Here is a 14514-nt window from a genome sequence, read left to right as displayed (position 1 = left end):
TTATTTAAACACCCTATATTTACACGTTTTTATTATCTGTGTATAAAAGTCACCTGGTTTTATTTTTTTAGTCTACCCTTTATGTTTACTAGGGTAGTATTTAGATTGTTACTGGTAAACCATATGTATCTAATCAAACTTTAGGAGGGAGTGTCACTGCATCCAATTAGGTTGGGGATGCATACGCATATTTAGTTGTTTAGTTGTTGATGTGTCATCAAAAACCATTTGAATGAGCCTGTTCAATAATTTTGCTCATTATTTCGGAAGGGTGAGTGACCTTTTGCAACAAATCGTCGAGAAAGTTTCTTCCAGGCTTTTTCTTACCACGAGTAATGTACTTCAATATGAGTCTGTCTTGAGGTAATTGTAGAAAGAATAATATTGTGGTTCTCATCGTCCTTGTAATCTTTCTTGTCTTGACTGGTTATCATGCTCCAACTCCAGATATTCTTCATCCAAGAAGAGAAATGAGCCTCGTTGGGCGAAGGGCTCTTTGTGGCTCATGTGTCAATAACAAGAGACATTGTGTTTTGTTGTATTAGCATGTTTACTAGGTACCGGTAATATCCTGTTAAGGGAAGAAGTACATGATATGCTCTTCCTAGTGGTAATATCTGAAATTTTGTAAACCTAAAATAATAAACAACATGATAGTTACATATTATCATATCGGATTTTTGGGATCAAAATATTAATAAGTTTAATAGAATAACTACGATAAATATGTATGTGTTTTTTATTATCAAAGGTAGACTTAGAACTTGTAATATCTTGTTTGTGCATCCTTATTTCAATTACACACGAAAAAGAAAACTAATACTTACACACTCATTAACCCTATAGCTCATATATTGGTTAGTTGGTTTATGTTGGGTGGGTTAAAATTCAAAAGGGGTTAAGTATGTAAATTACTCATGAAATAGAAACTGCAAAACGTAACAACGCATTCACACCAATCTCATTCATGGAGGCATTTAAGCTGTACAATTAACAGAACAAATATGAGTAGTGAGTTACAAATTACAATTATATGAGTGATTAATCATTATGTAATTTATTGAAATGTTACGGGAGAACCATAAACGAATGGACACATGAAGTAAATATATCATAAATGTTTTTTTAAAGGCAGGCCGATTTTATTATTATAGACTAGCAAAGAGTTAGAACATGCGGGGAAAGAAATTAGAAACACGCATTAAGCGTACACCAGTCAAGACAAGCATACACGCATTTCGTGTGTAATTCGAACCCAAACTTCATCTTGTTTTTTATTCAAAGATAAGAGTACGCCTTAATTTCTTCAAATATCCATCTCAGGTGCATGGAAAGACATCATTAAATGGGTGGAATATCATAAACCATTCGATATAGATCTTGAAAAGTTTAAAGCATGTTCAAATCCTCGGTTGCCGGTGTCGAGCCCACCTTATACTGATGCAACAATTGGACCGGAGGATTTTTAAAAAAATATTTGTCCCAATTTATTCAAGCTTGAGGAATATAAAAGACGTGTTGTAGCAATCGATTAACTGACTCCGAGAGTTTTACAGAGACTTGGTTGAGGTCTCCTACAGTCCTACCACTAATATTGAGGCCAGTTAGTTCCTTCCTCTAGCTCGAGCTCATTTTATTAAACACGCCTAAGTTTAGCCTCGCATTTGACTCATTTCAAGCTTTCAGCAAACTGATTACTAATGGTTCATTACATTAGTGGGTTCACGAGTCATTAAGAAACACCGTACATATTAACTAAGCCTTTGTTATTGCATTAACATCACATCTCTACCACCTTTGAGATTCATTCATAAATATCATAGTTAAACTTCCTTTTGTATTTGTACTCACGGCCATAAATCTGATATCTGAAAAATAAAAAAAGGTAATGTGGCTGCTGGGATTCGAGCCCAGGTCTCCACGGCCACAACGTGGAATTCTTACCACTAAACTACAGCCACATGTGTTGATATTATTTCCCATAGCACATAATAACACACATCCTTCAAAGGCTCAGGTTCTCCGGCCGAGTAATCGGAAGGGCTCGTATATCTTCCAAAATGATGACAAATTGCAGGCTTGCTACCACTATTACTGTTATCAATGATTTCAGATTTTGTGTTCCGATGAGCAAAACTGGTCAATATCACTCGGTATGTTATGTAATATGTTCATCCAATTTCTTCTTCATTTCGTAGTTCGTACTCAATATCTTATTTCATTCAACAGTCACGAACAGCTTCGCATGATATGATCTGTCGCCACTGCCCGATCTTCGGTGTCAATCGTGAGGTGTCTTCATTTCACTGTGTTTAATATCATAATCGAAGTTACTTATTTGAATGATGTGGTTTATAGGTATTGGTTCCTTTATCTAAACCTACTGGTTTCACCGGAGCTGATTCTTACAAAATGTGAGACTCTTTTCTCTCAATTGTTCAAATCTATTGAAACTGCATTTAGATTGTTGTTAGAATTTAGATGCACTAGTAAAATTGACGTCCAGTTATTAGTAAGAGTTGGGTATATAAATACGTAACAAATTAATGAACGAGGAATGTGTTCATGTTTGTTTGTTTCTACGAACAAAATTTTTTGTTCATGGCTGTTCGTTTATTAAATAACCGAACTTCGTGGCGAATGGTTGATGAATTGTTCATTGAACGTTCGGTTCGTTTACACTTACAGGCCTACAAATAAGGTTGAAAACATGGAATTTTAAAGCTTAAGCTTACTATAATTATAATTATCTTTACTTAAAAAAAATTTTAAAGACTATTGCACAACGAATGTATTAAAAGTGTTTAATGAGTTTATTGTTTCTTGTATACTTATTATTTATTAAATATTGTTTTTTTAAAGAACTACCCGTGTAGTAGACGGGCCTCAAATTATTTTTAATAAAGAAAAAGGCCTGTACAAAAAAGTTGTTTTGATTGATGGAGTCACCCTATTTTGACATTGAAATATTGAGCATCTTATCATAAACTTATGCATCTATTTGTGCTAATTTTTTATTTTCTGTTCACTTTGTAATTTCACTGGGTTGAGTGGACAAATTTACATTGATTTATCCTGATATTAGCAAGCAATTTTGGGATGCACAAATATGGCCAAAACATGTGCTTGTTAGATACACATGGCATGGTTAGTCATTTTTTAATTCATTTAATTGCTCCCATGTACAGTTTCGGTTCTGGTGCATCAAAGTTGAACAACTAGCATTTGTATTGACAAGTTAGTAGTGCATTTTCTACCCGTTTACTTTTAGCGGGGTAGTTATATATCTAAACGGGTCAACTCATGAAACTTAGCCGGAAGGGGAATGGGTCAAACGGTTGGAAAATGTATAAGAGGGGTTTGTGGGTCTACCCCGACCGATGCTGAAAAATCTGAACCCAAACAAATACCAACGGCTTAGTTTTACGTTTCCATAAAAACCGAACTTTTGGTTCGGTTTCCGTTTTGCGCTACTGTAATGACTAATGAAAACTGAAAAACCTACCCGAACCGAACTTATGAGTTTTCGTTTTTTTTATTTTGATATTTAAGTAGCTTCTAAGAATTTAATAAATAGTGTAACCAAAATATTTTAGTTTAAATGTATAATAATCATTTACCTATTAATTAACAAAAACATTTTGCTCCAAATTCATTATTTTGGGCCAAATTTTCTTCTAGCCTAAAATTTTCAAAGCCGAATTGCAAAACCGAAAACAGACACCCAAAAAACCCAAACCAAGACGTTTTCAAAAACTAAAATTTCGGTTTTCAGTTTGATTTTAGCCGAAAACCAACCCATGCACACCCCTACTTGACCCATTGTATATTTTCTTCTATACTAATGAATGCGTGTTTTTAAGGAGGAAAAATCTTAAATAGATGTTGCTTTTAGCTTCTATACTCTATTTGGATCAGGTAAATATAATTTCAGATCACATATAAGAATATAAAAAAATAACTACATGATGACTTGAAATTTTGTCATTTTTATATATTTTTTAAATTTTAGGAATATCATTAGCTTATCTTATGAACAGGGGGCTACTTATGTCATTTGTCTTTCTATATACATTCTGCAATCATCTCGCGATAAAATAGAAAGGTAAAACTTTCTCATTTTCTTCATTTTTGCATTATATTTCATTAGGTTTACATTTAAGGATGTGAATTTCAGACAAAACACGAACCTAACATGAAGTTTGTAGGTTTGGGTAATTGGGTTTAGTCTAAACGGGTACGGGTTAGTTTTGGGTCGAACCCACAAAAACGTTTAGCTAAACTAGTCATGTGTATGTTAACCCGACATGGTTTACCTGTTTAACTCGTTTATTTATTTTAAATTGTGTTTATGTAATAGCTTAAACTATTTGGGTTTTTTTTATGCAACCATATAAAAGTTTTAAAATAAATGGCATGCATATTTTCAACTTAATTGCTTTAAGAATATAAATATAATATGTTAATTTAAAATTTTAAAGGTATTAATATTTAATATGCACCCACTATAGTAAATAGAAGTGAAAACCAAAAAAATACAATCGTAATTTAAAAAAAAAAAGGGTATCAAAAAGTGTTTGTTTCGTTGTTTTCTATCATCAGCGTCCAAATTCACCCTACTAAACCCGCGTGCTGCGACGAGTACCAAGCGAAAAATATAATCTCAAAATATTACGTGTTTGATTAACTGGTTACTTAAATATGGAGTTATTAAAAAAATAAATAATAAAATACAAAAAAATATTAAAAAAAGAAATAATAAGAAAAAGCTTATGGGAAAAAAATTTATTAAAAAAAAAAAGAAGAAAATGCTTATGGGAAAAAATTTATTAAAAAAAATAAGAAGAAAACGCTTTTGGGGGATTCTGTTGCAAATGTTGACACCTTTGTGTCAAATTTTTTAATTTAAATAGCTTTACTATTACTTTGGCTTTTCATTAAATGCGATGTATAATGTATTAAATAACATTTTACAAATCTTTATTGTTTTAAAAGAAACTTAAATGTTTTAATTAATTTTATTCTAGGTTTGTAGAGAGACAGTAGCCGACAGTAGCTTGCCCGGGAACGTTGCAAAAGTTGAACGAGTCCAAAGCTTTGGTCAGTATTTTTTTTTTTTACTGTAAAGAAAATAATCTAACAAAAGCGTTGTGCCCCTGTATGTGAAGATGTAATCTGTTTGAGATCATGTTTTTTTGTGGATCTGATAAGAGACGGGTTTCAGCGTCAACATATCTAATGAGTTGGGACTTCTCATTTTTGTGGTAGAAAAGACCTCATGTCCCGCAAATATACTGGAAAATGTGTTTCATTCCATTATGGTGTCTATGTGTTGGTTTTGAGTTGTATCAAGAATGCAACATTTGGTTTCGTGTTGTTTGCGAGACATTAGCACACCAATCACGATTAGCTTACTAAGGAAATTAAATGACTAAATAACTCCTTTAAGGGTATAAGCTCGAGGACCTACATTTCACAACGCAACTCGTGGATGTCCATCCTTGAGCAATAAGGTTTCCACAAAAAAGTATTGTGGACATGTCTTTTTACCAAACCTTTACATGTAGTTATTCTAATTGGTTAACGTTTTTCAGACTTACACGTGTTCAGCTATCAAGAACTATTGAGGCATATTACTAGCTATGAACAAAGAACCAACTATTTACCATCATACATTAATCAAATTCCAAGGCTATTGTATCTCTACATTACGCATGTACAAGATGTTAACCTATGGTGAAAGTGATGACATGTTGCTCAGATGAATCTAGTAGAAGAGTTATGAGTATATGGATTATTGGGAAGAATGCCAAATAGTTTCTGGAAGTGAACACTTTGATCAGATTTGCAACTTGCTAAATTCTTTAGGTCGACAAACATAGATGCATAGTGCAACATTATCATGACTTTACCTTAGATGGGTTTATTGTTTGCTTTAAGGTACGAAGTCATACTACATGTTGTAAGAAGGATAAGAAATAAGCCATCTTTTACTGCTTAGAACGAAATCACCACCATGGTACTCCATATTAAAATATTGTTATCGCGTAACTTTTTATTTTTATAAATGATTGTATGACTAATTTTGTATAAATTTTTGAGCAATTGTAATGCTTAATATTTTTTTCTTATACATCAAAAAATAAAAGAAAAAAACTTAAAAAGTATAAAACGTTTTCTTAGTTAAGAATTAACTGAAAACTTGTTTTATCAAATAAAATCATAATTATTGAACTTGTTTCCTTTGTCATTATTATATTATCATTATTAAAATATGGTGTGGGTTGTGGTGGAAATAATATATATTCTTCCTCTAGAAAACAATAAAATTTTAGATTAAAGTGCAATTTTTGTTCTCATGGTTTGGTAAATAATGCGAATTTAGTCCAAAAAGTTTATTTTTTGTATATGGATCCTCCACGTTTCCTAGTTTCTGCTAATTACATCCAAATCACTAACTCCGTTAAATTTAATCGTTAAGTCAGGGGTAGACATGTCTTTTCACTATTTCGTTATTATAATACTTATATTAGTGAACTGCGTTTTTCGTCCTGTGGTTTGTCTAAATCTGCGGTTTTAGTCAAATAGTTTCAAGTTCTCAATTTTCGTACTTGTAATTTCATTTCACTTGCAATTAAACCCGAATTTCTTAATCTCGTTAATTTTGGTCGTTAATCCATTTGCGTGTCCCTCACGTGACGACCAGTTTTGTCATTTCTCTCCCTAAATAAACTTCAGTCCTAATTCGCAAGCCCCCTCATGTGAGGGGCTTAGGTGTATTTGGGGAAAAAGGAAAAAAAAAACAATGAACAAAACTGCCCCTCTCGTGAAGGGTACAATGATGGGTTTAATGACCAGACTTAACGATATTAAGGAATTCGGGTTTAATTGCAAGTGAAATGAAACCATAGGGAAGAAAATTGCAAATTTGAAACTGGACTAAAACTACAGATTTGGACAAACAAGAGGGACAAAAACTGCAGTTCACTAAAATAAATATTATAATAAAGAAATGGTGAAAAGGCATGCCTACCCCTGAATTAACGATTAAATTTAACGCAGTTAGTAATTTGGATGTAATTGATAAGAACTGGGAAATGTGGAGGGTCCATATGCAAAACATAAACTTTTTGGACTAAATTCGCATTTTTGTCAAACTACCAGAACGAAAATGGCACTTTACTCGAAATTTTAAAATGTAAAAAATATACACACTTTACATAAAGTCTATGAAGACACTAGAAAGATACAGGAGGGATCTATACATCTTTACTTGAAAATTGTTTTTATCAAACAAATAAATTTATTGAACATTTTTCTTAAATTATTATTATATTATCATTATAAAATTTGGTGTGGGCTGTGTGAAAATTAAAGATATCGTGATTCTAGAAAACAATAAAATTATATAAGAAAATATGCATACTTTTACAATTTACGTAGAGTCCTACATAAAGTGGAAACCACTAGAAAAGTATATAAGTGATCTAGACAAAAGTAGAAAACTATGTACACTAAGCACACGCTAAACAATATAAACTTTATATCTAAGGCTTAAAACAATTTTAAGACATAAACTATAAAGTTATTAACAGCCACGATGTGTCCTTGACATGACTTCTACAGTGCGTCACAAACGAAAAGAGTGTGTCGAACTCATAAACCAAGGTGTTAATGTGCTATCATACTCATCATTTCTTATCTCATTACCTTCACATTAGAACAACTAACTTGTTTTCACATCCGAGGAGGATCGCAAGAAAGTCCCTCATGCAGGGAGCTAATGGCTGTGTTTGTTTTGCAGAACTCTTTACCCCTTGTAGATATCGGTACCTTCCTTGTTGTAGCAACCGTATATAAACCACACATGTGTAAGTCATGCATATGTTATATTACATACGCATGTGTAGATAAACAGTTAAAAAGTTATAAAAACATATGAGAACATTGGTTATGCGGTTTTTTTTATATACATAACATACACATTTGAATATAAAATGCAAAACAGATAAATTATGTAAGATGAACTTATTTTTGTTTTTGGAATAGGTTAATGTTTTGAATAGAAAGAAAAAGTCATAATAAAACAAATTTGATTTAGTTTGATAGGGTTTATAGGTATATTTATAATTTTTAAGGTGTAAAGAGGTGAATTTAAGATTATATTCCACAGATAAAAAGAAAGTACATTCAATATTTTCGTCCTTGGTTGCACTACAATTCGTGTCGTTGTTTTAAATCACACACCTACCATTTGCTGACTCACAGTAAAAGCATTAATTGTGTAATTTTTTCATATAATTGTATTGTACTTAAAAGTAATAAATATATAAATGGTACAAACGATCTACTCATGCATTTTACGAACGAGTTAGGGGCGGTACATGCAAGCTTACTGTTTGATATAAGAGCGGGTGAGGTGCTCTACTCACCCTCACACAAGTTAATCGAGTATACTAAAACACGGGCCCACCTAAAGCGAGTAGTAAATGCGAGTTGGGCTTGCGGGTTGTGAAACTCGGGGCTAACGCCTTGTTCTTGAGTTTTTTAAACAAGGAAGGATAAAAAAAGGAAGGAAAGGGAAGAAAATTCTTTTTAATTAGATGTGTTCTTGAATTGGAAGGAAATTAGAGGAAACGAAAGGATAACTATGTTCTTAAGTTGGATGGAAAGAAAAGAAAAATAACACTTTTACAATTTTACCTAATGAAGTAATGAAGAAGATGAAAAGATTAGTGGGTAATATTGTAATTTGGTTTTTTATCCTTAGTAATCAGTCTATTTTTTAGAGGATAATTTATTAGGAAAAACATTAATTTAATCACTCCTAACTCCTCGTACTCCTTTCCTTTTCATCATAAAAAAAACTTAAGAACATCCATTTTTTAACTATCATTAGTTTTCATTTCCTTTCCCTCATTTAAAAAACTTAAGAACATGACGTAAGTGTTGAAATTTGAACGTTGGCAACATTCATTTAACCGATATTATTATGCATTTAATAACAAAAAAAAAATCCACCTTTCAATATGTATATTTAATCAATTTCCATTTATTTTATACAAAACCTAATTAAACAACACTACTAAAATCCACCTTTCAATATGTATATTTAATCAATTTCCATTTAATTTATACAAAACCTAATTAAACAACACTACTAATCCTTTCATTCAACCTTATGTGATTCTTTGCTACTTTCATAAACTAAAATAAGAAAGCACATTCAATGTTCCGTTATGGTATTGATGTGAAACTCAACTACCAACTAATTTTACTTACATGGAAGTAAAATGTAGATGAAAATGTACTATTTCATGTTCTATTAAATAAAATCATGGAATTCTAATGTAAACAATATCAATGTATGGGTTTATGATGTCGGAGACGTGTGTACTGTGTAGTTGGACTTGGACCTATCCACATAGAGAAATAAGTGGGAGACACATAAATATTTTATTTAATCTATTTTCATATACATAACTAGTTTTTATCCTTCATATTACGGGGTTGTTTTATATTATTTGTTTTTAATATTTATTTATTTTTTGAATTTTTATTTTTTTTATTGTATTAAAGTTAATAATATTCTTATGGATGATAAATTGTTTCACAAATAAATGAGATGTTATAACCCGGTTTAAAAGCTACATGGGTTTGATGAGACACAAAACCCATTTATTTTTTTACTATAAAATTGGTTTTTTAATTATAAATAATATATATTCTTTTTTAAATAAATCATATATTAATTTTTAGTTTATCCCTACTTTATAGGATTTTTATATCATATATTTGGTGAGATTAGTTTTTAATTTAATGATATGTTATAACCCGTTTAAGAAATATATGAGTTTGATAAGACCCATACCCGTGATTTCGGGTCAAATGCATGATAAACCTCCATTAAAAAATTAATCAAATCTGGTGACTTCAAAAAACGAGGGAGCTACCACATCATGACACGCATGATTTTTATGTTTTCGTTTATATATATATATATATTATAGATGTGTGAATTTTCTTTTTTTTTTAATATATACATGAATGATTAATTCTTATCAAACCCCCCATGATGTCTTCTGTGAATCCACTGGCATCTTTCAACACTACTACGTCACACATATGTTGCACCAACACCACAAAGTGGCTAGCACAAAATGTATGCAACCGATTATCGAACCCTTAATGGTCCACACAAGATGTCTTCACCCGAACACACTAAAATAGCAGTGTTAGGCTGAAGGTCCCAGATAAAAAATTAAAAATAAATCTTTTGTACGAATTGAATTTCAATTGCTTGAGTGGGGTAACGGGTTTAACTTTCTACTTGTCTAAAACACTCGTATATTTTAGCTGTGACGAAGGTCTTATTTGTTAATAAAATTTTGGAATCTCCTTTAGTGAAGTGAACATTAAAGTCCTCCATTGTCTAAAATTTTAGACACTAAACAAATTACATGTCAGTTGCTTAAGAAGATTTACCTTCTTAAACATCTCACCATTGGATATTGTTTTTATGCCAACGATATAACCTCCTTTAGCATTGTCACCAAAAGAAACAGGACCACCCCTACAAGGCTTGAGAGCTTATAAAATCTGTTCATGAATTTTTATTTTACTTTTAAAGACGACATTGTATAAAGAATCGTCCTAGCAAAGATGCTAGGACTTTAAATAACAATATATACAATAAAGGATTTTTAACCCATTCGGTCATAGATGTATTACATTTCTGATTCCCACTACTATACCAACGAAAAGAAAAATGAAAAAATATTCTCAAGTAGTGTTTGTTTGTTGAGACGATTCTTCTCAAACACCAAATAATTTCTGGATCTCCATCACCAAATAACATAAATAACCAACCCGATATTATTTTTTGTATGTTTTTGAACTTTCAACAATTCCCACCACTTTATCATCTCAGTCGGTATAGTAGATGAACCAGAAACTCAACAAAAGACCAAGCCATGACGCATCGAAATTCCAAATCCGAATAGCAACTAAGCACGTACTAAGGGATTTGTACCTAACAGCTATGTCGATAGAAATATCCAATCGATAGCATGTTCCATTAATACCATTATGCCAATACACTTTGGTAGGAAGTTGCTTATTATAGTTTTGTAACATCAGTCCTTTGAAGTAATTATCAATAAGTAACGTCTTATAGCACTCTCAGTTAGTGTCGATTAATGCCAGCGGGTTTCTTACATTAGCCTTATGTAAAGCTCAATGAAGTTAATCCAAGTGTATTTCACAATTCGCATTGACACCCTACATGTTAACGAGACGAAACTTTTGTTTGTTTGTGTGAGCGTGTACACTAACTATGAAAGTCGACTCTAAACTTCAGTAGTATGAACATTATACGGGCGGATAAAGCACCTACTGACCTACACCATCCTGAAGCTTTATGAGGCGCTTATAAGGGTCATGTGCGTTTTTACAATAAAGTCTTATGTGGCATTATAGGGCATAAACTATTGCACGCATTTTGGGATACAAAGAGTGACCCAGATGTGATAAAAAATGTTTCTTAAAAGAACCTTAACCATTATACGTACTTAACCATTATATGTGGCCTTTTGTAAGTATTTTAAAGCAACTCTTTTAACACATGTTTAAGCAACTCTCTTGATATATGAATTTCCCTTAAAAATGTAACACTCCAAATTTTACCTAGAATTGTTGATTATACTTATGTTTTAGGAGGCTAATAATAAAAGTTGCACTTTTGAATTTTATTTTGTCGATAGTTTTAAAAGGCCGCTAAAAAAATATTTCTAAAAAATATTGTATTATTTAAAGAAAAGTTTGCATTAAAGTGCTCGACCTACCCTCCATGAGCATCCTAAATAAGACTAGGCATTGTTCTAATAAATTAATAATACTAAATTTTCATTCAAGAGTGCATTTTTTTATTATTTTTTAACGGTTAACGAATCCTTCAAACGAGTTGTTGGTTAAATTCACTACATCAGGATACTCTCGCATTTTGACCAGAGGAAAACCCTCACCCAAGGCCAACGCCTGTGAACACCGTTCGAAGGCATGACAGTGCGGTGAGATAAAACTCGTTCGGTTCATATCCAACTAGTGAACGACACCTAGTCGCCTAGTCTCTCATCATTATCTGGTGTCACCGAAACTAAATGGAAGGGACATGAATATACGAAATGAGTCATATGAAACATCAAACCTCTTTCTTACCACTCCACCACCAGCTCATTGGCTAAGAGTGCATTAAATAACTACCTTTATAATATACAAACAATACTTTAAAATATCCTAAATTTAAATTTGTTAAGACATTTATTAAACGAACTCTTTTCATGTAATCCCATTTGTATAATGGTTCGTATTCGAATTGATCTATCAAAAAAATGAGTTCATTTGTTCACCCAAAATTTGATTATTTGCATTTTATAAGGGGTGAGTATATTAGACTGTTCAAACTCGTGAAAACCGATCAGTCAAAACCCGAATATAGTTTATTTAGTCTGGTTCTCGATAACCCACAAATCTTCTGGTCCTTTTACTTGGTCGCTATTGGTATTAAAATTGAAATCATAATCACAAATCAAGTTCAAACGTACCAACCTGACCCGTTCTTAAAGTTTATCATATCTGGTTCTAGTTCATATATGCTGTTTTACGTTTCCGAATTTGACCCGAGAATCATCCACAATATTTATGATCGTGTCACGTATGTGTTGTTGCACTTGCACCTATTAAATCATGTTATCCATACTATTTATATATTTTTCTTATACAATAAAAAGAAAAATAGAACAGCTAAATTTGTAATTGCCTTTAATGATTAATCACTTTTCAAAAGTCTATATAAGCACCCCAACCCTACACTCCACAACCCACACCTCACTAACACATTCTAAAACAACACACAAACACAAACACAAACACTAATAGCAATGGCACTTGTTGTGAAGATCTCCTTGGTAGTTGTCATGTGCTTCATGGTGGCAACTGCACCATACGCGGTGGACGGAGCGGTGACATGCCAGACGGTTGTCACTAGCCTAACACCGTGTGCCACCTACCTCACTAGAGGCGGTCCGGTGCCACCGGCATGCTGCAGTGGGATAACCTCACTCTATAAGGCTGCATCAACCACCACCGACCGTCAAACCGCTTGCAAGTGCATGGAACAAGCTGCCGGAATGGTTCCTGGAATCAGCCTTGACGCCGCCAGTAGCCTCCCTGGGAAATGTGGTGTCAATATCCCCTACAAGATTAGCCCTACTACTGATTGCTCCAAGTACTTAATATTCACATAACTCTGATACGTGTGTCTTTTAGAAATCGTCTATTAACTGCGTGTCATGTATTCTATTCACATGCTAGGATAATAATTAAACCAAAATGAAAAAAAAAAGATTCTTATAAAAATAAATCTCAAAAAATATTATCAAGCGGCTGTTTTTGTTAAGTGTTATTTTAGTACAAGTTTTTAAACTATAAGAAGAACAAGAATATATTCATATAATCTATAAAACTTAATATGTGTGACATTTTACATCTATTTTTTTCATCCTTTTACTTGCTGATCTGACTTATGAACAATACTTACTATATATTGTTTTAAAACATGTCACAGGGTGCATTAACGAGGATACGAACGTGGACATGACTAAGGCAGGATGTAGAAGCAGTAGTATATCATAATAATATTAATAATACGGTGATCTATCGTTGGTCCAGTAGTCGTGTCGATCTCTCCTGCTAGTTAGTAATGCTCAATGGTGTACTCTCGGGTTAATGTTACATTTCTAGTATGTGTTTTTCTTATGTAGTCCTTTGTTATCATGTACTTGGTGTTAAAGTCGTCGTCAATGAATATCTACTTTTTCGATCCTCTTTTATTACTTACACATGTATTTATGTTTTGCTTGTTCATGATGTTTTTTCTAGTAGAGGAGATAAATGATCTCATCCATTAAAAACTGAAAACCTTTAATGCACCATTGATGCATATGTCAATATGTGTAAAAGGAGACCTTACTCGATGGGACTTTTCAATGTATTTCTTATTTTAGTAATAATCGGCAGGTGGTGTATTAAGTTATGAGTTAATTAATTTACGCCTAGAATGTTACACATGTGAGGTCACACTGTTAATTGTCCCGCAAAAAGATTGGTGCCTAAGAATGAACCCGATTCACTTATAAAAATAAAACAGATCTACTTTAATTTGTTCTTTTATTATTTGATAAATCATAGAACACACAAATAGTAAGTAAATATCCGCATCCTTGTACGTGCTAGTCCCAAACTCACCTATTTATCTTGCCAAACCTTGGTAATACATATACCTCTCTATCTTGGTTATATTACTCACCGGATGAAGCTCAGATTTGGCACCATCTTCGTCTTGTCACTTGTCAGATTTAAGTAAAATGAAAGATACAGTGATACACTATGCTTCATTAGGACTAATACCACTATTAAGACCTATGATACTCCATTTAAAGGTATCACAACTCTTAA

At 32.4% G+C, this 14514-nt stretch overlaps 1 protein-coding gene and 1 non-coding gene across 2 annotated transcripts; one reads left to right on the top strand and one right to left on the bottom strand.

Moving 5' to 3' along the window:
- Positions 1 to 1889: 1889 nt before the first annotated feature.
- TRNAH-GUG (transfer RNA histidin (anticodon GUG)) lies at positions 1890 to 1961 on the bottom strand. Its single transcript has one exon. It is a non-coding gene; the product is annotated as a tRNA-His (tRNA).
- Positions 1962 to 12866: 10905 nt separating this feature from the next.
- Positions 12867 to 13824, top strand: LOC143553807 (non-specific lipid-transfer protein 1-like). The gene is made up of 2 exons (XM_077043710.1): positions 12867 to 13285; positions 13625 to 13824. The coding sequence occupies exons 1-2, from the start codon at positions 12939 to 12941 to the stop codon at positions 13632 to 13634; spliced, it is 357 nt and encodes a 118-aa protein (XP_076899825.1). The 5' UTR covers positions 12867 to 12938; the 3' UTR covers positions 13635 to 13824.
- Positions 13825 to 14514: the final 690 nt, after the last annotated feature.

The sequence above is a fragment of the Bidens hawaiensis genome, unplaced genomic scaffold (genome assembly GCF_021521415.1).
Source record: "Bidens hawaiensis isolate Kalapana, Puna unplaced genomic scaffold, B.hawaiensis_p1.1 tig00017381_1, whole genome shotgun sequence".
Lineage (NCBI taxonomy): Eukaryota > Viridiplantae > Streptophyta > Magnoliopsida > Asterales > Asteraceae > Bidens > Bidens hawaiensis.
The sequence above is the reverse complement of the archived record's forward strand: the minus strand, read 5'-3'. Positions and strand labels throughout refer to the sequence as shown.

Excerpts from the sequence above, each read along its gene's own strand:
- LOC143553807 (XM_077043710.1), top strand. The coding sequence starts at position 12,939 with ATGGCACTTGTTGTGAAGATCTCCTTGGTAGTTGTCATGTGCTTCATG.